The sequence below is a fragment of the Bubalus bubalis genome, chromosome 12, assembly GCF_019923935.1.
Source record: "Bubalus bubalis isolate 160015118507 breed Murrah chromosome 12, NDDB_SH_1, whole genome shotgun sequence".
Lineage (NCBI taxonomy): Eukaryota > Metazoa > Chordata > Mammalia > Artiodactyla > Bovidae > Bubalus > Bubalus bubalis.
Window position 1 is genome coordinate 102872270 of NC_059168.1, and position 23530 is coordinate 102895799.

Genomic DNA, 23530 nt, shown 5'->3' on the forward strand with positions numbered 1-23530 from the left:
TGTTCACGCGGACAGAAACAATCACTAAATCACCTGTAACCAGAATAGAAGGGGTTTTATTTGAGCCACACTGAGGACCATAGCCTGGGAGAGTCAAGAAGCGCTTGAACTGTGTTCCCCAGACTGCAAAATGGGGGCAGCTTGTAAAAGCAAACCCCGCAAATTTACATCAGTTGTTCATCAGAAATTAGGGTCGGAGCTGGCAAGAAGGAAGGGTGCTGGGATGGGTTGTTGTTGCTCAGTCACACCTGACTCTTTGTGACCCCATGGACTGCAGCACACCAGGCCTCCCTGTCTATCACCAACTCCTGGAGTTTACTCAAACTCATGTCCATTGACTTGGTGATGCCATCCGACCATCTCGTTCTCTGTTGTCCCCTTCTCCTCCTGCCCGCAGTCTTTCCCAGCATCAGGGTCTTTTCCAATGAGGGTTGGGGTCCAAAATTCAGTTACCAGCAGAGACTTTGAGACCATAAGGGTGCAGATGGCAGAGGCCAGCAGATACTGTTTTGAGGTCAGCCGGTGATGACCTTGAGTCTGATGCAGTTCAGAAAATTCAAGTTCTGTGAAGCAGGAACTGTCTGAAACCACATCCACAACGGCTCCGGACTCCTTCCTGGAAGCCTGAACCACGGTGACTCCGTGTGATGGTTATACGCATTCTGCTCCTCGATGGTTAAAGCAGGTACACATGTCTGACTCATGTCCACTGGGCCAGTGATGCTCTCTAACCATCTCGTCTGTCACCCCTTTTTCCTGCCCTCAATTTTTTCCAGCATCAGGGTCTTTTCCAGTGCGTCATCTCTTCGCATCAGGTGGCCAAAGTATTGGAGCTTCAGCTTCAGCATCGGTCCTTCCAATGAATAGTCAGAGTTGATTTCCCTCAGCATTGACTGGTTTGATTTCCTTTGTAGTCCCTTCTCTCAAGTCTTCTCCAGCACAATTTGAAAGCATTAGTTCTTTGGCACTCAGCCTTCTTTATGGTCCAACTCTCACATCTGTACATGACTACTGGAAAAACCATAGCTTTGACTTATATGGACCTTTGTTGGAAAGGTGATGTCTCCGCTTTTTAATACACGGTCTAGGTTTGTCATAGCTTTCCTTCCAAGGAGCAAGCGTTTTTTAATTTCATGGCTGTAGTCACTGTCCATAGTGGTTTTGTTATAGAGGGAGCTTAAGTCCAAGGGATGCAAAGCCCTGCTGCCCGCCCTACCATGACTCCCACCCAGCCTGGCTCAGTCTGGTGGTGGGTGGACTTGGCCGCACAGCAGTGAGGCTGCCCGTGGGCAGTGCCCCACCTCCCACACCAGGCGCCATGGACCACAGGCCCCACTGCTGAGGCCTCCCCTTGGGCATCTTTCCCACACTGCCAGGTGCCACTTGAGACCCACGTGGGGCTCACGGGAAGAAAAAGTCCGCCAGGAACCACAGTGAAGGGCGTCAGACTGCAGGGCCACAGGCCGGCTCATCTTGGACGACCCCCCGCAGGTGGGTGCAGTGGGCCTGGGGCAGCCACAGCTCAGGGCCCCCCATGGAGGATACTTCACAGGAACAAGAGCCCAGGTGGGCCATCAGTGCCCAGGAGACACCTAGCTGTCACGGTCCCTGCTGTCCTGACCCGGAACAGCAGCATGGGAATTGTGTCTGAGCAGGGCTGGCTGTCCAGGGGGATCCAAGGGACAGGATCTCTTCAACCAAAGCACACGGGGTGGCGGCTCCGGCAGTGCATCGGGCTCTGATCCCTGCACGCATCTCCTATCAAGGGGTCCCCTTGAACACCTGCCAGGAAAGAAGGCGCCCTGAGGCGTACGAGGCCCACTCGCACCCTCATACGTCCGCACTGTGTGCACCAGGCCAGCCCCCAGACGGCGTGGCTGGTCAGTTTCCCATTTAAAAACACAGAGAGTGTTTACATCCTTAAAAAAGCAACCAGGCACGTGAAGAGCAAATCAACTCTGGTGCTCAATTCCCACCTCAGAGACAGGGACACGCAGTCCCTCAACCCCAAGAAAAACATGAGATCTGGCCAAGGAAGCGTGCAGGTGGCCGCGACGAGCGCCCAGGGGAGGCAGTGAGCGTGCTCTCGGTGGGAACAAGAGCATCGCAGGACGCGTGCCCCTCCTCCCTGGCTGAGACCAGACCGAGACACAGAGTTGGAAAAGGGGAATTTATTTATTAAAGAGAAGTCATCTGTGAATGCTTCTACTCAAGTTAGTACCTTTGACGATAACACTTTGGATTGAAACATGCCTTGTTTCAAATAACAAGTGGACTCTACAAGCAGCCCCTGTGGTTAATTCAAGTAGCGGTTCAAGAGCCCAGGGGACGCTGGACGGAGGCGACCCCTTCCCAGGGTGGCGGCCTTGCCTGTAAACACTGTCAGAGGCTGGAGGCCGACCGAGCACCCTGCCGCCCGAGGTTTTTCACAGGAAGATCCCAGCGGGAGTGCGGCCCTGGCGCCCGACACCCAGGGGAGGGTCCCCTCCAGCCCACCTGCTCCCCGCCCGCAGCCCGGGGCACCCGGGGTCTGCACGCTCTCCCACCCCCCGGGCTGGGAAGAAGAGGCCCTCCGGGCCTGGCGGCTGCAGTGCATGGCCTATGTGCGGTTCAGGGTCTGGAAGATTCTGGAGATCTGCAGCATGACCGGGCCCGTCTCAGGGTCATTCATCCACTGGGTGCTGTTCAGCGGGTTCTCGAGCATGTCTTCAAATGCTGTGGGGACACGCAGAGCTGCTGGGGGACTGCGCCCGCACGCGCAACACGCAGCGGTGGGAGCTCTCCTCCTGGCAGCTTCCAGGTGAGCGGGACCGGGAACCCCCCTCAGCCCCCCGCCCCACGCGTCTCATCTGCTGATACGGAAGCCGGTGTGGTCACTGTGGGTAGGGTGGGGCGACACGCCCGCATTCCCTGGCACAGGGATTCTGGAAAGCAATGTGGCAACAGCTACTAGGAATCTTAAAACAGTGACAGCCCGTGACTCAGTGACTCCACTTTCAGGCCCACCCTGATAGAAAAGACTTATGTAAGGATGATGTTGCCAGCTTAATAGTATCTAACTAGAAAATTCAAACTGCTCAATCTTCAGGAAATAACTTTAAAAAAATAAAAAAAAAAACAGCACATTAAAAATGAGCAGTTCTCTGAGATGAAAACGTTGAATTTTTAAACACTTTTATAAAGTGACCCCTCACCAAACAAAGGTGCCTCTTAGCAAAAAAGCTCTCCAGCCTAGACACATGATGGCCAACTCGGTGGAGAGCAACCACCCGCAGGGCGGACGGTCGCTCTCGGATCTGGGAAGGACGGCTTTACGGCAGAGCTCGTCATGTCAGCCAACGTCAAACCATGTCCTCGTGAAAGTGGCCCCCAGTCTGCGGGCTCTCAGCTGCTCAGGGTCATGAGGGCCCTAGTCCCGGGCTCAATGGGAAAGTCTGACCTCGTTATGTTTACAACCTGATGACCCTCCCAGCCCTGAAGAGAATCACCAAGCCCCCCAACTGAAATTTCAGAAAGAGAACCCGGAAAGATGACTCGGCATCCGGGAGAACAAAACATAAAGTGGGTTTCGTGAGGTGAGAAGCCCAGGCCTCCGTTCCCCCCAGCAAGCGGCACAATCAACTCCAGGAGGAGGACAGAGCTGCACAAAAGGATGGAAAAAGCACTAAATGTGAAAACCACAGAGGTGAAGGTTTGCCCGAGGGAGGACTTCCTGCCGCGCGTCTCGGGCATCATTAGAGATGAGAAGTGCACACGCGACCGAGGGGTCCCTGACGCGCCAAGAGCTGCTGACAGCGCGCTAAGGGCAACTCGGCAGCTGAGGCGGCGGCAGGCGCGCACAGGCGACAAGGAGCGTGCAAGGCAGCTGAGGCGGCGGCAGGCGCGCACAGGCAACACGGAACGTGCAAAGGCCGGGAGGAAAGCGCTCAAAGGCACACACGGAGCTGCTGGGTCCCTGTCTGGGGCAGAGGGTGGGAGTGGGTTTCTCACCCAGAAAGCCCCATCAGGTGCCAAGACGTCCCCAAGCGCCTAACGTCCACATTCTGGGCCTTGCTCATTTGCCTTCCAGCTGCCTGTCCTCAGGCAGTCGGAGCTGCACCCAAAGAAGCGGGTCCGAACACAGGTTATTCCATGTGGAAGTTCAAAAGCAAGAAAATGGAACACTGCTTATTTTTTATGAGGAAAAATGCTTTACTGAACTATAAAAGCAAAGGGGAATGAAATTTACTTTTAGAATTTTTGTCTTCTTTCTTAATTCAGGACGTTTCCATTGTTTTATGGACTATTAGAGCTCAAAGTTCCTGGAGAAGGAAACGGCAACCCGCTCCAATATTCCTGCCTGTGAACTCCCACGGACAGAGGAGCCTGGTGGGCTGCACAGTCCACGGGGTCGCGAGAGTCACACGTGACTCAGAGACTAAAGAACAACAGCAAAGAGCCAGACACACTCAGAGACAACGTCTGAGACGCTTCACTTCAGAAGGCCGCATGCCAAAGGCTGCGAGGCCGGCTGAAAGGCAGGCGGTTTCACGACCACAAGCAGGGGGTGGGTTCAGCTCAGGTGCCGCTTCCTTGTTGTTTAGTTTCTAAGTCATATTATTAACATAAATTAACAGATTTAATGTATTTGTTAAATGATAGGACACATCCATAGAATGAAATACCTGAACTGCTACAATCTCATTTTTAAAAGAGAAAATCTATCAAACATGATGAGAAATGAAGCACCAGAAAGCTGCAGTGCGGTGCGGCTGCTCCAGACCTCACCACACACCAGAAGGAAACGCACCAGCTTGGGGGCGCTGGTGACTTCTGCTTCCTCAAGCTTCCCTGTGTGTCCAAATGTTCTATAGTGCATATTTTCCTTCATCTAAAGAGATAAAGGAGAAGGCAATGGCACCCCACTCCAGTACTCTTGCCTGGAAAATCCCATGGATGGAGGAGCCTGGTGGGCTGCAGTCCATGGGGTCACTAAGAGTCGTACACGACAGAGCGACTTCACTTTCACTTTTCACTTTCCTGCATTGGAGAAGGAAATGGCAACCCACTCCAATGTTCTTGCCTGGAGAATCCCAGGGACAGGGGAGCCTGGTGGGCTCCCGTCTATGGGGTCGCACAGAGTCGGACACGACTGAGGCGACTTAGCAGCAGCAGCAGCAAAGAGATAAAGGCCATTAAAACCCTACCAGAAATGCCTGGAGGGAAGCATGTGGCTGCGGGGGCGCCCTCACCACGGGACGCTCTCTCCTGCAGGACCCTGGGCCTGGGGTCTGGCGGGGAGGACCCTGCGCCAGTGCGCGGCCCGTCCAGGTCACCGACCCAGGGCCTATAGACTGGGCAGCACTCACTGTGGGTGGTTTGTTTTAGAAATGCAAGAAACACCTGATACATCAGATGTAAAACCACACGATAATCTTGATAGATAGTGAAAAGTCACCCAGGAAGCTGACCTCCCACTCACAATTGAAAAATCTTAGCATCTAACTAGAGAGAAAAGGGGAACTTACTTAATCTGACCAACTATGCCTTCAAAAATTAAAAAAAAGCTTAGAGCAAATCAGCAAATCACACACTCGATGGTCGAGCACTGAAAGAAATGCTTTAGGAAAGGCTTTGGACAGACCTGGCGGCACACAGGGCCCTCCTGAGGTCTCTGGGGAGGAGGGCCAGAAGATGCTTCCAATGTGGAGGGGACTGACACAGAAAGTGGAAACCAACTCACAAGACACACCACTGAAGCCCGGGAGTGAGGCAGAAAGAGAAAAACTCCCTGCTTCATGCCACTCACTCTTCCAGGCGGATCACAGACTTTTTAAAACAAGAAAATTGAAAACTACTAAAAAAAGAAACACATGAAGGTCTTCCCAAGCTTGGAATCAGAGGGCTTTCTTTAAAGATGCATGTCATAAATGAAACAGAGATGTTCCGCTGCGTTAAGATACAGGACAGAAGTTCATCAAAGGGATCAACAGAGAAGGCAGAAACAGACAGGGGATCCTGGAGATTTAAATATCTGAGAAAGGATCAGTGTGCAGCAGGCATGAGAAGGTTCTGAGCTATCAGACAGCAATCCAGTAGCAGAAGCAGCCAGAGAAGAGGGGCAGTGGAGGTCCTAAGAGTGGCTGAAACTTCTGGAAGAGGCTGTCCTTCAGAGACTGGGGAGATGGCCAAGTATGCAAAAGCCCTGTGCCTGCCTGGGCGGCCGCTCCTAGCACCTGGCAGCAGGGGCCCTAAGCTGCTGTGGGCGGGGCTCCCTTTCTGGCTCAACACACCCACGCCCAGGGCCCTGCCACTCGGCCCAAGGCACGGAGCCCTGGGGGAACCCTCCCCTGAGAACCAGGCACAGGAGTGCCCAGAGCAGCTTCACCGGCCGGAAGCTGCAGGCGTTGGGCAGCCACGCGGCAGGCTCGGCAGTGGCACTGGCCTGCAATGCCACACCACAGCCTCCAGGAAGCCAGTCCCAGGGGCAGCCCAGAACACAGAGGGGCGACTGAATGGTCTGAGGACACGGACACCCCCACTGACATTGCTGAGGAAGCCCCCATTTGGGGCAGGGAGGGGGTCACTGCAGCGGGGGCTGGGGGGTCACTGCAGCGGGGGCTGGGGGGTCACTGCAGCGGGGGCTGGGGGGTCACTGCAGCGGGGGTTGGGGGGGGTCATTGCAGCGGGGGCTGGGGGGTCACTGCAGCGGGGGCTGGGGGGTCACTGCAGCGGGGGCTGGGGGGATAACTGCAGCGGGGGCTGGGGGGTCACTGCAGCGGGGGTTGGGGGGGGTCATTGCAGCGGGGGCTGGGGGGTCACTGCAGCGGGGGTTGGGGGGGTCATTGCAGCGGGGGCTGGGGGGTCACTGCAGCGGGGGCTGGGGGGATAACTGCAGCGGGGGCTGGGGGGTCACTGCAGCGGGGGTTGGGGGGGGTCATTGCAGCGGGGGCTGGGGGATCACTGCAGTGGGGGCTGGGGGGGCACCCAGGGACTCAAGGGTGCCTGCGTCGCGCTATGATTTTTTTAAAAGACCGCTTTTTTTTTCAAGATGAACAGCAGGAACTTGGTTATTAATTTTACTATCACTCTTTAAAGTGACAGAAATTATACACACTTTTTTATATCATATCGTTTCTCATAGGCAAAACAAGCACCGAGGCAACCCTTACAGAGACTAAGAGCCACCAGCTAACGAAGCCTCTTCTGGGCACGGCCCTGACCTGCTGGGTGCTGTCTACGCTCTCCCAACCGGATCACCTGCTGGAGCTGGTTTCTCAGAGCTGGAATGGAGTCACCGCACAGGAGGCTGTCACACCCGGGTCCCAGCCACCAGAGCCCTGCAGGGGCGGCACGCCCATAGTATCGCCCAGGGACATCTGTGTGGCGGGTGGGCCCAGCCCCGCCGGGCAGCAGCAAGGCACGCACCTAGTAAGGTCTTCGGGTTGGTCAGGCCCAGCTGCACCACGGGGTTGTCCAGGATGGCCTGAAACAGGGGGCTCTCGGGGTCGATGCCCTTGTCCAGCTCCTCAGGAGAGGGCCTGCGGTCGCCCAGCAGCCATTCGCACTGCAAACACCAGAGAAGCAGGGTCAGTGCCTACGGTCCCTGCCAACCTCGACGCTGCGGCGGGGGCTCCAGGGCTGCCCCAGTGGCCAGGGGTCCTGAGAGAAGGGCCAGTCCAGCCCGGCTGTCCCGGCAGATGCGGGCGCCGCAGCTCAGGGCACTCTGGAGCTCTGCAGCCCGAGTGCACACCAGAGCCCTGTCGTGTGACGTGGCCGGCTTGTGACCTCGTAGGCTCGTCCAGGAACAGCTGAAGCCCAGGCCCACCTTGCCTTCCTGGGCCACGTGGGCCAGATTGAGTCTGCTCCCCAAGTGACCCAGCGTCACCCCCAGCCCCTCCCCAGGCTCTCGGGCAGCAGTGGGCACGTGTCCACAGGGTGGCATCGTCTCGGTGTCAGTGAAACACAATATACAAGCTTCACATTCACCCGCAGGACGCGTACCTTTCTCTGAGAGGCAAAGCCCAGGATTTTCTCAGTACTTTAAAGTCTGTACACTGTTTGAACCACCTACCCTGTTGTTGCACCTCAAAAGCAAAGGAGCCGCCTGCGCGGGAAGGTGCCCACATGCCCGGGGTGCCCAGGCCGCACGCGGTACTCACGGCAGCGTTCTGCTGGTTGTTGCTCACTCTGAGGGCGTCAATCACTTCCTTCTCGTCGAAGCCCATCTCCATCAGGGAAATGACAGCCTGCAGGAGAGGCCGCAGGCTCAGAGCCGTGCTCGCGGGCCCGGCAGCAACCGTGGGGTCCAGCCACGGCACCTTGGCAGGGGATGTCTTAACAGTTCAATCCCTGGTCTGGGAAGATCCCATGTGCTCTGGAGCAATGAAGCCCGTGTGCCACCCCCAACTATAGAGCCTGAGGCGTTCTGAAACCCTGGAGCCACAACTGCTAAAGCCCACATGCCCAGAGCCAGCGCTCCACGACGAGATGCCACCGCAGTGAGAGCCCGAGCACCATGGCCAGAGTGGCCCCTGCTCTCTGCAACTAGAGAAAGGCTGTGCAGAGCGACAAAGACCCAGCACGACCAAAGATAAATACATCTTAAAAAATAAATTAAAAAAAAAAAAACAACACCAGGTTTTCTATTTCAAGACTGTTTCTCTATGGCTTCAGGGAGACACTTGATGGCTCTCTGAACGACAGAGGGGCAGAACTGGAGCTCTCTCCTGGAGGCTCACTGTCCCACCCAGGTCCCGCCAGGTGTGTCCCCGAGACTCTCAAGAGTGGGACTGTCCCCACCACCTTGCATAGCCCCCTCAAGAGGGGCTGCCAAGCAGGAGGGGCAGGTCAGAGAAAGGGCACATCGGCTGCACCCATTTAAGTGGAGACAAAAACGTCAGCCATTTCTGAAACCGGGAGAGATTTTCTTCACACTTTATCTTTGGAAAAAAAAAAAAACCTTGAAATTAATTCTAAATGATTGTTAACAAGGTCTAAGCTGTCCTTTCTGCCAAGGACCCCCTTCCTCTGCTACTCTGGGCCATTCCCCACCTCCGGCCCGTCAGCGCAGCACGCTGCGGGCACAGCCCCCCCGCAGTGCTTGATATCCACGTCACATAAGATCGCCTGGAGTCCAGTCCGAAACCCAAGAGTAGGAGGGCCTTTTCCATGAAGTGTCAACATAAACCGCCCCCTCTCCTCACTTCTGTCTCGGCCCCAGGACTGCTGGGGGGGGATTCCAGATGCTCCCCACGCGCTTCTCCCCAGCCCTCCAGGGAGGACCCCGTGTGGCTGCGCTGAGAGGCCCTCGCGCCCGCAGGCTCTGCACGGTCACTGCCCTGTCCGCGGCGGGGCGGGGGAGCAGAGGCAGCTGAAGGTCTGTCTCAGGTCCAAGCCTTTCTCTCCAACCTGCTCTCCCCGGGATCTGAGCTAACGTCTTATCCTTACCAGACCCTCCCCGACTGGTTCAGGATCACAGACCCCGGCCCTTCAAGCCTCGACACCCTTTTGGGGAAAGGAGTGACTTAAGATGGTTAAGAATGACAGCCCAGAGCAGGAAAGACCTTTAAGGTGGTGACCAAGACCGTGAACAACCATCAGCGGGCCTCACGGGGCCCACCCCGGGGAAGGCGTGCAGCCTGACAGCAGAGCATGGGACCCACCCGAGGACAGGCTGCCCTTCCCGAACAGGGTCCAGGGTCCAACCGACTGGACTCCCGAGAGACTAAGACGAAGAGACACACTTCCTCCGGGACTGAGAAATGCTGGACTAAAGTAACCCATGTGCTTCTGCACACGGAGCTCAACTCAAGGGAAAATCCCAAAGGAACAGAGACAAAGACACAACGCCCTGGCTTCCCAGAGGGTGTCCCCTGGGCAGGGGGCAGGGCCCAGTGTCACGCACAGGACGCAGACCTGGGGTCCATGCCGGCGAAGCTGGAGCTGGACTCCAGGGCCCTGAGCAGGGTCTGCGTCCCACAGAGAGGACCCTGGCCCTGCGGGGGACACTCCGCATGGCCCACGAGCCCTGCTGATGAACACGACAGCCAGCTCCTGCCCGAGGTCACGCTCAACCCCGCAGACGCAGGCTCTGAATAAGCTGCAGAGGGCACCCCACGGCCCGGCAACATGGGTTCCCACAGAAACAAGCCCACAGGTGAGCCTGGGACGAGGCATCAGACCCCGAGAAATTAGGGCCACAAGCAAAATCAGGAAGACATGAAGAATTGGAGCCCTAACACCTGGAGCTGACAGAGCTGTGATCTGAAAGTAAATAGGATACGCTTACAATACCAAAGGCATCCAAAGAGATTAAATTAAAATTAACCCTAATGAAAAAAGAGAACAATGAAAAAGAACAGGGAGACAGAAAAGCATCAGATACAAGGTGACGGTGAAGAGACGGCCGCAAGGACGGACACTCAGGTCAGCGGGCTGAGTCCAGCCAGAGGCCGTGGGGCCCGGGCCCTTGAGTCCCCCACATGCTGCACTGACCTGCCTGACCAGCCTCCTGCTCACAAGGCGGGCCATGCGGCCGGTGGGTGGCCCTCCTGTCTCTGGACAGGGCCCCCGCCTGACCCCACGGCTCGAGGACACTTATAAACTTCCAACTGGAAACTCCAGACTCAAGTCTGTCCAGAGCCCTCCCAGCCTCGCTCCCTGCAGGGCCGGTGGCCTGGCCTGGGGGCTGTGGCTTCCCCCGCAGGACTCGCCTTGGGAGGACCAGCCCCTCCACCTGCCAGGCGCCCCCACTACCTGAAAACACACACCCGGGCATCCGCACGAAACTCCCTTTTCCTCCGGATCTTCTTGAAGATCTCCGTCAGCTCATCTCTGGCCTCCTCCTCCTCCTCACTGGTCCCGGCGGCAGGGGCGGCCTCGGCGCCCGCCTCTCCCTGCGAGGATGGGCCTGGGAGTGGAGTGTCGATGGTGGGGTCATCCGCGTGCTCGATGAGCCACTCCATGGCCTGGGGCACCGACATGCTGCAAGGGAAGATGGCCCCTGAGCACCGACGCGCCCCAAGGGAAGACGGCCCCTGAGCACCGACGCGCCCCAAGGGAAGACGGCCCCTGAGCACTGACATGCCGCAAGGTAAGTCAGCCCCTGAGCAGAACCTCAGGCCAGGGAACCGGGCCTTGTCGTCCCGAGAAAAGCCTCTCTGACTTCGTGGCTTGCCTAGCGTGAGCTGCCGAGTCCTGTACAAGGATCTAATGCAGCGCGGCAGAAGCCCCGGCCCCGCCAGAACAGATGCCCAAGTGCAGAAAGCCACGGGAGCCAAACCCACGAGGTGCCCACGAGAGGTTGGTTCAAAAGCGAAAAGAACACAGCCCGCTGACCACCCCTTGGTTACAGACAATTTATTTCAGAACCGAACATACGGAAGGGCACGTAACCGACAAGTAACTAACAGAAAACTGCAGGAGACTCCCAGGACGCCACCGCCCACGTGCCATGGTCCTCCTCGGCCCCGCCAGGAGCAAGCTGTGATCCGAGTTCCCGGAAAACAAGAGCCTGGTGAGGTGCACGACCACCACCACACGCCACGCTCCCAATAAGCGGGTCCACCGCACACTGCCCTCTAAGACCTGGAGGCGGCCAGTGCTGTGACTCCAGAACACGTGTCCAGGTCCTCTACCGACACTCAGGCACGCTGGAGGCGACTCAGTCATGGGGCCCGGGGCAGAAGGGTGCCACCCGCGGCGGGGGGCTCAGACGTACTGGTTCAGCCGCAGGGCCTTGGCCGCCCTGGTCTCCGGGAAGCCCATCTCCGTGAGCTGCCGCAGGGCTGCCTCATCCACGCGCTCGTCCTCATCCTCGTCCAGCATGGCTGCGGGCCAGACACGGCACCGTGAGAGCTTGGGGCGTGCCCGGCCACACAAGGGGTGCTTCCCCAAGCTCCCCACAGGCCCAGCACCCCGCCTGAGCACCAGACGCTTGTGGCTGACCTCTTACACCTCAGAAAACCCGAGACAGACCCGTCAGCTCTCACTGTGCAGACACGGGTGACGGTGTGAGGCATCCACAAGGCCCATCTACTGCCCCTTCTGTGGGGAGTGTGAACAGTGACGGCCGAGGGTGGGCCTCCGCCCGGGCCCGCTCCTACCGTTTGCCTTCCTAAATAACTCCACGGCATCCGGGTTCAGCGCCAGCAACTTCTGAGCCACCTCGATGAGAGACACCAGGATTTTCCGGAGCTCCGTCTGGAACTGCGGTGAAAGCACATGACGCTCAACAAAGCTGCCTGGATCTGAAACAACACCCCTGCCCAAAACTCCGAATCTGTGAGTCAATGGATCTGAAACAACACCCCTGCCCGAAACTCCGAATCTGTGCAGCAAGTCACGCCTGGATCTGAAATAACACCCCCTGCCCGAAACTCCAAATCTGTGCAGCAAATCACGCCCAGATAACCAGGGAGAAGAGCAACAGGGCTCTCAGAAGGGCGGGCGGGAGAGGATCCATCGCTCAGCTCCAGCCCAGAGGAGGCGTCTGCCCCGTTGGCCGCTAAGCGAGCTGAGAGCTTTGGCTTCATTGAACAAAACAGGCAGATTCCATGGGTTCCACTGCTGTGGGCCTCTAGCATTCAGTGCAACCAGTTCATCTTCTCAATGCAGTGGGGGGCTGCTGGGAATGTCATCAGAAACCCACCAACTGCCCGTCTCCCCGACAGTGAGGCTCGGCCATCGTGAAACACACACGCACTGGCCAGCGAGAGACACATGTGCCCAACCTCAGATGCCCTGGCCAACACAGAACTCTCTGGAGGAGACCCTCAGAGGCGTGTTCCTGAACTGACCAGCTCGTGGCAGAGCCCGCAGACTGACCTGCGGTGTTGGGGGTGCTACCCGCAACTCTTGGCCAGCGGGCGCCAAGTCCTGGCCCGGCCCTGGCTCGGGAGCACTGGAAATGCTCCAACTCTGCTTTAACCTTCTGATCCAAAATAAGCACGAGTCAGATTTCTCTCTAAAAGGTTTTGCCAAACTCAGGACAAAACTCACATTTCCCCATAGTATCCTATTGGCCCAACGTCTCTTTAAACCTTTTAACTTGAATTAATTTGCCTACAAAAAAGTTCCAATATAACACACAGAGTTCCTGCACCCCCTACATCCTGCTTCCCAAGCGCTCTCAGGAGGTCTCCTCAGCCCCCTGTGGCCACAAAGCCCCCGCGGGCACTCACGTCCCTCGCGCTGGTCTGCACCACGGCCCGGTCCATGTTGTGGGAGGGCAGGCTGGCGGTGGCTCGGAAGATAGCGTCTCTGTCCGGGGCTTTCTGCTCTTGTTTCTTCTAACACAGAAGAGGAATCAGAAGATCAGACGTGAGTGTAAGAACGGTGAAAGGCAAGACTGGTCTCTGAACACAGCTCTAACCAGGGAGCACGCGAGTCCTGGGAACTGGAGCCACACGCCCCTGATGAGCAGGGAGGCTTCCGGACGGTTCTGTGCGTGGCCTCAGGGACAGAACACTGGACGGTCGCAGCCTGCTGGCCCTGGAGCACGGCGGTACAGGGTGGGGAAGACAGACACTGCCTCCTGGGCGGCAGAATGACCGTCACACGGGAGCGATGGTTGGGCGGGCAAGCAGACCGCAGAGGGACCATGAAGAATCCCTGGATGCAGCCCGAGAAGCCCTGAGCCCAGGAGGAGAGGCACCATGCTGACCCCGGATGGCAGGCCCAGCCCCACACCACTTGGCTCCTGGGGTATTGGGCAGGAGAATGCAGGTGCAGGCCGGGGGCACGACCCGCCAGGCCCAGAGCAGCCAGTGAACTCCCAGGGCCTCTGACAGGGACGTGAACAAAGTCTGCAATTAGTGCGACAGAGAAAGAAGTGGGGAAAGGGGGTGAAGGAGAGAGACATGCAGTGAAGAGAAGGAAAGGCCTGGAAAGCAGAGAGCGAGGCTACACAGTGCTCAGAAAGGCAGGAGAGCAGGGGATGCTGTGCCAGGTCATCGCAGAACAAGCACCTTATTGGAAACCAAACATCTCTCAGATAGTAGGTCCCACATCCACGGGACTGCCAGAGACAGAAAAGAGAAAATGAGGCGGGGAAAGTACCAACAAGTACCCAGAGAACTTCCAGAATCTCCAGGGTCAACGTGCGAGCAGTCTGGGAGGGGCACAGACCGGGCACAGAGGAAGGAGAGCAGGGCTGACCAGCTCCACCGCCAGCCCCGGGGACGCCCTGGGGACGCCTGGGGATGCCCGGGGACCGGGGCGCAGGCCCATCGAGCGTGCGCGCTCCCTTGGCAGCCACTGACGGCTGCGCACAGGCCCTCCAGGCCTCCGCCCTCAGAGATGCTGGCGCGAGTCTGGCCCCACCCAACCCAGGAGAACAAGACGTTTGACTCCAGCAGGCACAAGGGCACATGGCCCCAAGACCCCACTCCTGCACTCACGGCTGCCCGACCGGGGCCCGTGAGCGGGCGGGCTGCAGCTGGGGGCCAGGTCACGGCACAGGGTGCAGTGACTGGAGGACAAGGCCCTCGCGGGGGGTGGGGGAGGCTGACCTAATCGGGCAAGTCCATAAACAGGACGGGCGGGGCTCACCATGGTCATCGAGATTAAAGCAAGAGGGACCCGACGCATGAGCTACCCCACTGGCTGCTCTGAAGACGTGGGGAACTGCAGGCCAGGAAGGAGGTGGCCTCCGGGAGTGGAGGGTGGTCCTGGCTCATGGCCAGCAAGAAAATGGGACCCCAGCTCTTCAAAGTGCCGGAACAGGATTCTGCCAAACACCTGAAAAAGCCGGAAGCAGAGGCTCCCAACAGGAAGGCAGACCTGATTCCAGCTCCCGAGCACAGGGCCAGCTGGGCCTGCCCGGTACGGACCCAGCAACCTGTGTGCTAACAGGGCTGCTCCGAGCCGGCAGGCCTGCGGTCAGGGAGCGCGCAGACACGGGAGCCGCAGGAGGAGCAGGTGGGCAGCCCTGTGCGGCACGCCTGACGCAGATGGACGGGCCGGAGGAGCTGAGGGGTGGCTCCCGGAGCGGGCGCCAGCAGACGGCCTCACACCTGTGACCCTGGTTTCAGACAGGTGTATCAGTTTGGGAGCAGAATCTGAAAAAATGAGTGGTAAGCCTACACACAGAACAAACTAAACCAGGAAGCAATTACTGGCTCCAGGAAAAAAACTGCACTCAAAAAAAGGAGAGCTGACCTTTAGCAAACTGCTCAGGGCAGAGCGACACTGACACAAGGATAACACAGGGATTCCGGGTCTTTGACCAAGATTCAGGGGAGCAGGGCTGACGAGGGAGGAGCTGCCCAGGTCACAAGGAGCAACCCAGAGTCTACGTTGAGACTCCAAGAAACATCAACCCGGGATGTTGTTCAGAACCCAGGAGAAGAATCACTGGAGACAGGGTCAGAAGGATGTGGAGCACTCGCCCCCTGAGCACGTGACTCAGGAGGGAGAAGCACCTGCTGGCTCATTACAACATATTGGAGTATCGTTTGACTCTAAATACACGTACTACTTTGACTTTAAAGACGAGTTATTCACAAAAACAGGCATGTTTGTTTTTACAATATTTCACCTGACAGATACACACAGAGAAAAGGTGAGGGTCACAGCCTGGCAAGTCACCCAGGGCCGTGGGGGTGAAGGGAGCCTGCCATCGACACAGTCACCGCGCTTCAGGGAGTTGCCAGCGACCAAAACGGTAACCTGAGAGCCGGATCCACCCCGGGGTTCTCAGAAGCAGGCCTGACTCTGGGGCCCCATCCATCTCCCGGAGACGGGCAAGCAGCGTGCCCGCGCCCAGGCAGGTGTGGCTGCAGATAAGCAGGGCCTCCTCCCGCGGCTGTCCCACAGGAGGCCCCAAAGAGCTTGGGCCGCCACAGGCCCAGGGCCCAGCCCAGGGAGGCTGGCCTTCCTGCTTTGGGGTGAACACTCTCCCCAGCATTTCAAAGCATTGAACAGGACACTCTACCCCTCAAGCTAAGCAAAGGCTGGCGTTCGCCCCGAGCATGGCAGGCACCTGGCCTAAGCGTTGGGAAGGGCCTGTTGACAGAACACGTCTCCCGCCACACGGGGAGCCTCCTGGACCAGGCTCTCTGAGGAGCGAGCCTCTGGGGCGTCCACCACACACGGAGCGCGGGCACGGCTTTCCGGGGGCACCTGCGTCGGGGGGTCTCAGCCGAGCGCCAACTCCAATGCCGCAGCAGCCTGTCCTGCAAGAGCCAGACGGGATGGGTGGCCCCGGCCTCGCCGGGAACCGACTCCGTGCAGGCTGGCGCCCCGCTCTGCTCCCGCGCTGTGTGTGTTGTGGGTGGTCTTTAGTGACTTCCTGACCTTCTAATGTCAGGAAATGAGAAAAGGAGGAACGGAAGCTAGAGAGTAAACCCGACCCGGGGAATAGGCAGCACGCGCCTCTCCGTGGCCCAAAAGCGGAGCTGGTCACCGGACCAGCCACAAGGCGAGGCGTCGGCCAACAGTCTGCCTGGCCGTGACGAAAGCCCGTGACCACAGGACCTGCGGGACCCACAGCCAGCCAGCCTCAGAAGTCTCTTTTGAGTCTCCCCCGACAGAGATCGCCAGTTCCAAACTCTGAAGCTCACCTGTTCTTCTGCAGAGACTTCGGCCATCTTTGGGAGGGGGGCTGGAGCGCGCTTTCGGATCAACAGTATCACATCTGGGGAAAGCAGCATGGCGAGCTGGTTACCATCGCACACCCAGAAGCGGCACAGAGGGCACCAGGGGGACCCAAGGGCCGAGGAGCAGGGCTTCTCTCTGGGCCCTCCTCCACGAGGATCCGCAGAGGCCCAGCCTTCCCTCAGCCCCCAGGTCTGCTGACTCTGCACCCCTACAGGCTCCAGCCTGGCAAGACCCTGGCTGAGGGGACCAGACGGGACCGGCATGCTTGTTTTAACGGCTCTGTTTTGAAAGTCTGGGAGGTCGGAGCGTCTGGTCTTAACTCTCAATGCTAAGGCACCCGGGGTGTGGTCAGCACCCGGCTAACTGTGCCCATGCCAACCAGACATCCAGCGAGGTCGATAAACAGTATTCTAGTCTTTCCAAAGCAGGCTACGTAAGGGAATCTCACAAATAGAACTGTGCTTTGAATGACACAGAAAGCCCAACTTTTCTCCGCAAGTGCCTCCATGCAGGAGACTCAGAGTCAATCGACAGACGTGCGTGGTAAGAACGTCTTCCTAGACATTTGGAACAACCCACAGCTGTGCTTTCCTGTCCCCTAAGCAGAGCCCGCAGCAGCTCTGGGGACCTTGGCTCTGCATGGAAACAGCCTGCAGAGCAGAGTTCACATCTGGCTTCTCCAGAAGGCTGCGGCTCTTTTATTCCAGGGCACATACTGTGTTTCAACAAAGGAGAATGAAACCCTGTGGCTGCCGCGTCTCCCTGCTCCGCCCGCTTGGGATGGGGACCCCTTGCCCCCTTACCCTCGTCCTGGACGTGCTCCTCCAGGAGGGTCTTGGCGTCACTCAGCACCCTCTCAGACGCAGCGTGTATTAATTTGTGATGGGTCACATTTTTGGGGTCTTCTAAGCTCCCAGGCGCACACTAGGAAACAAACAAAATCATAGAACATATGTCAGGACAGAAAATAAGTTGACCATGATACTGATAATACAGGACCTGACACCCCAAGCCACGCCAAGAACTTACTGGTTTTCTTACTAGCTAAGGGTCAAAGCCACAATGAAACCAGAGAACCCTGGCAATGGTGGACACGCCACAGCCCCTAGTCCCCAAGGGCAGTGACCTGGCCACTGGGCCCCAAGTGCTCCTCAACAGGCTCATGGCTCAGACGCAGAACATCCTGCTACCCACCAGCAGCTACTCGAACCGCTCCTTCATCTGGAAAGATCTGGAGAGCGATTCACAGATGCCAATAGCAGGTCTGCTGTCTCCCAAGAACCTAAAGATCCGAGTGGGATCGGGTGTGGTCAGTGCCCGGCTGACTCTGGCCAGGCCAGCCACATGCTGTGGAGGTTGGCAGACGATATTCCAGCGTTTCCCAACCTGGCTACTTCCTTGTGGAATCTTGCTCCCTGCCTTCCACCGGGGCACTCGATGGAGCCCGGCGACACGGCTGAGAGGAGCTGGTCCCTGGGGAGCAGGCCATAAGGGCCTGACCACGCAAACACCCAAAAAACCCTGAGGAGGCAGGATGGCCTCAGCTCAGTCCCCAGTCCACCAAGCGATGGCCACAGGGGCCCCAAAGTGAGTTACAGATACGGCTGGCAGTGCCCACCTGGCAGCTGGAAGGGGGTCACCTGGCACGTCACTGTGTTACTGATCAGCAGCTCAGAAACCCCAGAACACACAGTGGAGGGGGCAGAGGTGCTGAAGCCAAGGCTGCCCCAACATGGGGGAGGCACCACCCCGGGGTCCTCACCATCCTCAGCTCAGCGGGGCCACCTTTCCACACCCCTCTGCCATCAGATACCCTGGACACATAACTGCTCACCAAGGCAGAAGCTAAGCCTGCACTTCACCTCTCAGCACTCGTGTCTGAAGACCAACCAGAGTTTTCAGCAACCCAACAGGAAAGAGGAGTCATGCGGGCGTCAGGGCTACAGATGCACGCAAGCTGGGGGGTGGGGGTGGGGGGTTGGCGGGGACAAAGGTGGAAACCAGCCAACAGTGAGACACACTCTAACCATGTATGACAGAGACACCCCTCCCTGGACTCTCACGATGGCTCTGCTCCCAGAAATACTGGGTGTGCTTCTTCTAATTCTAAAATCTGCAGGCTAGCTGGTGTGCCAAGTTCAGGATGCAGTCTATGAAACACAATTTTCCAAAACAATCCGCATACTGGCTCCTGAAAAAAAAAACTGTCCTCTGCAGCCTGTCAACAGGCGCCAGGAGCACAACACAAGCCTGAGTCATCCACACAGGGCCTGCTTACTCGCTCTTTCCTTTGTTCTCGGCAGAGGCGCTGGAGCGAGCCGGGCCCTGGCAGTGGGAAAGCCGGCCAGAGCCCACGGCTGGGGCAGGGGCCGGGCCCCAGTGAGCCCGCTTCCTCCCGGAGGACTGGAGATGGCCTTGCTTCCTCCTGACGTCAGCAGGTGAGGACACGCCTGGGTGTGCTGCCGCCAGGCCTGCTAGCAGCCTGCGTGCCGGAAGCTTGTCACCCAGAAGACACCCACCGTGGCGCAGGGGCACCTGCTGAAAATCGTGACCCTCCGATTTACTCTGCCGCGTGATCTAAGCTTGGGCTAGAGACCACCACAGTGGTCCCAATGTATATAAAACCGAGAAAGGAAAGGCCACCGTGGCAATCCATTTCTGTAAAAGTTATCATAATACACCTTCACTAACAAAGCTGCTTTACTCATTTAAAAACGCATAGGCATAACAAAAAACGTACAAAAAACAGTAAGCTCCCAGGGATCCTGTGGTGGGAGGAAACCCACAGTGTCCCCTCCGGGTAGAGGGGCAGGAGGAAGGGATAGAGAACCCTGGCTCAGGCATGCAGGGCGGGGAGCCAGGCAGGAGGAGCCCGAGCGGAGCGGTGACACCATGATCTAAGCTTAGTGCACAGGTTTCCCGGGTGATAGTCAAGCACACACTCAAGAACTCTGTTTCCTAACTGGAAATGCCTCCTGACGGGCTCACAAGGCCGCGAACTCTGCCCCCAGGACGGCATGGGCACAGAGGTGTGAGAACTTCCTGACAGCTCAGCTCTGAGTCCCAAAATGTATGCCGGTATTTTTTGGTTGTGGAAGGCCCCTGCTGCTCGCCCGCCACTCGCCTCGGCCCAAAATAAAATCTACAGAGTGGAGTAAGATATCTGTTCAAAGCAGGATAATGCCAGAAAACATCAAAGCAGGATAATGTCAGAAAACATTCCAAATGATACGCCTCAGTACCAACTGGAAAAAAAATATCAGCAGCATGATGTGAATAGTTAGCCTAATGAAACTGGCTCCCTCATTAACCCCAGGTTAAGAGTTCTTGCTTCGTTTTCCCTCCAGAACATAACGTTTTGATGGTTATGCCAATCCTTCCCGTTGGTGAGTTAAACTGGGTGCCGCACCAATGTGCCTGCTGCCACCAGCCTGACTCAGCAGGTGACCGGCCTCCACCGCCATGCAGCTGTCTCGATTGACAATCTGGCTCCGTCTACAGGCACGCCTTGTTCGGTTGTGCCCTGGCTTTATTTTGCTTCTCGGACACTGGGCTTTTCACAAACTGAAGGTCTGTGGCAACCGTGTGTCCAACAAGTTCACTGGTACCATTTTTCCAGTGGCATTATTTTTTAATTAAGGTATTCCAGCCCTCAAAGGGCTCCTGTGCTGACCGGGTGGCACAGCATCTCAGAGAGGTTTGCACTGGGCAAGCAGCGAGCCTCGCTCTAATAGTCTGGACGCTCAGGGGGCTCCCAGCCTTCCCGCTGAGTGCTGTCATGGTGGTTTTTAGATCGTGAAATCACCCGTCACTGCGTCAGAAATAGAAACGGCCAAAACATAGCTGCCCAAGTGTGTGAGCCCACATCCCCCTCCTCCCTGACTCAAGACCAAGACGCTATTCACATCCAGGGTTTTCCGGAAGGGGACTCTGGCAACCAGAATGCTCTCTGGCATGCTTGCGACCATTACAGAACAACTCCGCAGAACCGTACTCCCAGAAGGACCCGACATCATTTTGCGGGAGTCACTAAAACAACAGCTGGAAGTCTGTCCTTGGAGACCACACTAGAAAGAGCCAGGGCTAGACTCTTGGTGGGCCCAGAACAAACGTGTGAGTCGATGGCATACAGGCACACTTTTTACATGAGGTGTGCAGTGAGAGGCTGTGGCTTCCTTTGTCCTAAATTCTGACATGGAGATACTAGACCGTGCAAAGGATAGAGTTTCCTGAGGCAGCCTGAGTCACACGGACAGATGTCTTGGCCTGCCTTACAGACTCGAGAAGCTTAAAGAGATAGGCAAAGACTAGCCCTCTGAGGAACCTACAAAGGGTGCTTCACCTCAACAAACTTTAAAAAATGGCCCTCTCCCCGACCTGCCCGCGTAATCCACGTAAAGGCCGAGGATAGCAAGGGGTGCATGGACCAGCTGGGCCAAGCCACACTATTTTAAGTGATTCCAACCACGGTGAGGGGGTGCGGGGGCGCACCAGTGGCCAGAGCCAGGCGCCGGCCCCCATGCCAGCCCCAGAAAAGGGCTCCAAGCAGCCGGCTCTGCAAGGTCAGGGGAAGGCGCTTCTCCCGGCGGGTCTCTCTCTACCTTCTTGGGCACTAACTCCCAGCTCCGGGAACCTCGCCGCGACAGCAAGCGCGGATGGATGGATTCTGGAACCGCAGGAGGCCCCGTTCCGGCGGCGACTTGGCCTCTCCCAGCCCGCGTCCCCGACGCGCCCCGGCCTCCCGGGATGTCTTGAGGGGAGTTAGACCAGAAGGTAGAGAATAAAGCGCCCGGTCCGGAGCCCCAGCGTCCAGCGGGAGTCGGGGGCGGCGGGAGAAAGAGGGAGGCCTGGAGCTGTGGCCGGCCTTACGTGCTTGAGGCAGCGCTCCTTGAGCTTCTCCACCGAGGTGTCCTCGGTCGCCTCCTCCAGCCACTCGGCGCCATCGGACGCGCAGACGTGCAGCCGCAGCACCTTGCCCGCAAAGATCTTCTCCTCCTGCACGAACATCTCGCCGCCGCCGCCGCCTTCGCCCGGGCCTGGGGCCTGCGCCCGCCGCCCGGTCCCTGAAGGTCACCAGGGCGGGCGGGCCGGGGGCGGGGCCAGGCCGCCCGCGCACTCCCTCGCTGGCCGCCGCCGCCCCGCCCCCGGCTCTCCCGTCGGCAGGCCGCCCGCCACTCGCCCCACCGCCAGCCCGCCCGAGCGGTCCCCCTCGCCCCGCCGCCGATCCACCGGGGGCGCGCTGTCGCCGCCGCGCCGGAAGTGCGTCACAGGGCATGACCCGGAGCACGCCGGGAGATGTGGTTCTCCTGCGGCTGCCTCGCCGTCGCTGTCGCCGCCGCGCCAAATGTGCGTCACTGGCCGCGACCCGAGCGCGCCGGGAGTTGTAGTTCTCGGGGGCCGCTTCCTTCGTCCCGTACCTGCCTGCGCTGTGGGTCGGGGGCCGCCGGCCACGCGGGAGCCGTGCATTTACGAGTCTGTTTTGAGATGGGTCTCAGTGTAAAATGCACACTGAATCTTAAAGAGTTGGCAGGAAAAGAGCACGAAAAATACCTCAACAATGTTTATATATTGACAGTGAGTCGGTGAAAGTCGCTCAGTCGTGTCCAACTCCTTGCGACCCCATGGACTATAGGGTCCATGGAATTCTCCAGGCCAGAATACTGGAGTGGGCAGCCTTTCCCTTCTCCAGGGGATCTTCCCAACCCAGGAATCTAACCCAGGTCTCCGGCATTGCAGGCGGATTCTTTACCAGCTGAGCCACCAGGGAAGCCCTTATATATTGACTACGTGTTGGAATAATAGAATGGATTATGTAAAATATGTTGGCACTGTTTATTTTTACTTTTTAAAGCTGTGGCTGCTAGATTTTAGGTTGTCTATGTGGCTGCTGTTGTTTCTTTAGGACCTTATTGCACTAAAGCAGAGTCTCTGCTTGTGGTTCCCAGACCAGCAGCACCTGGGAGCTTGTTAGAAGTGCAGTTTCTCCTGCCCTACCCCTATGCCCCTGTCAGGGACTCTGGGGTGGGGCCCAGCACTCAGGCTGCAGAGCCATAGAGGTGCCTTCAGACAGGCATGTGAGCACCACAGGGAAGAAACATGACCAGTGGACTCAGTACACTCATTTCCGTGGGGGTGACAGATATCAGTATGCACTCTGCAGTTCAGGCTAGACCTGGACCATGTGACTGACCTGCACTCTCCCATCTTGTCCATTCAAGGATCTTTGCTGAGCAGAGATGAATCCAATGCCGTCCCTATTCTCGGAGGCTGGTGATCTAAATGGGGAGGTGGTTCCAGCATCTCTCCCGTTTTAGACACATTGTTTCCCTCTGTGATCATTCTGCTTGTGTGTGAATTCCTTTTATTCAGTTTACCATTTACCAATAGCCTCCATGAGCCAGACCCTCCGCTGGGGTCTAGTCGCGGTTAAGGCATGAGACCGAACTATCGCCCCGGGAGTGGGCTCCTCATGCAGGCCGTGCAAGTGCCATCCACGGTGCAGACGCGGTCTCACGAGACAGGAGACAGCGGGGGCCAGCGGGGCCTGCGGGTAGCCCAGGGGAGCTTATGGGACACAGCGGCATCAGAGGGCTGAGGAGGCAAAGTGGAGGACACCAGGATGGGCTTCCCGGGAAGCATGCTGGAAGGGAAGGGATTGGTGGGGAGCGGCTGGGGCGGCACCTGGAACCAGGTCAGAAGAAGCCCCCCTGAAGCATCTGGTCTTTGTCCTGAGGCCCTGGGGAGCCGTGGTGCAGATGCTAGTGATTGAATGGCGGGAGGACAGACGAGGCCTGGAGGCAGGAGAAAGCCCAAAGCTCCCGCGTGTGGCAGAGGAGGGGCTGGGGACTCTGAACTGGGGTGGGAAGACAGGCAGGAGGCCTGGAGGCAGGAGAAAGCCCAAAGCTCCTGCGTGCTGGCAGAGGAGGGGCTGGGGGCTCTGAACCCGGCC

The 23530-nt window shown here is 57.9% G+C and overlaps 1 protein-coding gene across 5 annotated transcripts; it reads right to left on the minus strand.

Moving 5' to 3' along the window:
- Positions 1-2156: 2156 nt before the first annotated feature.
- On the minus strand, positions 2157-21840 carry UBAC1 (UBA domain containing 1). 5 transcript variants are annotated; one of them, XM_045162392.1, is made up of 12 exons: positions 21743-21840; positions 21451-21676; positions 17385-17505; positions 16545-16618; positions 13164-13271; positions 12087-12189; positions 11702-11810; positions 10752-10965; positions 8142-8228; positions 7408-7546; positions 7152-7319; positions 2157-2715 (listed from the first exon to the last, which is right to left on the minus strand). In XM_045162392.1, exons 2-11 carry the CDS (start codon positions 21586-21588, stop codon positions 7171-7173), a joined length of 1242 nt encoding a protein of 413 aa, XP_045018327.1. In that variant the 5' UTR covers positions 21589-21676; positions 21743-21840; the 3' UTR covers positions 2157-2715; positions 7152-7170. The 5 variants fall into 5 exon arrangements, with proteins under 5 accessions (XP_045018327.1, XP_045018329.1, XP_045018326.1 ...); XM_045162394.1 differs by lacking the exon at positions 21743-21840 and having other exon boundaries at positions 7240-7319; positions 21451-21708; XM_045162391.1 differs by lacking the exon at positions 21743-21840 and having other exon boundaries at positions 21451-21708.
- Between the last annotated feature and the right edge of the window lie 1690 nt (positions 21841-23530).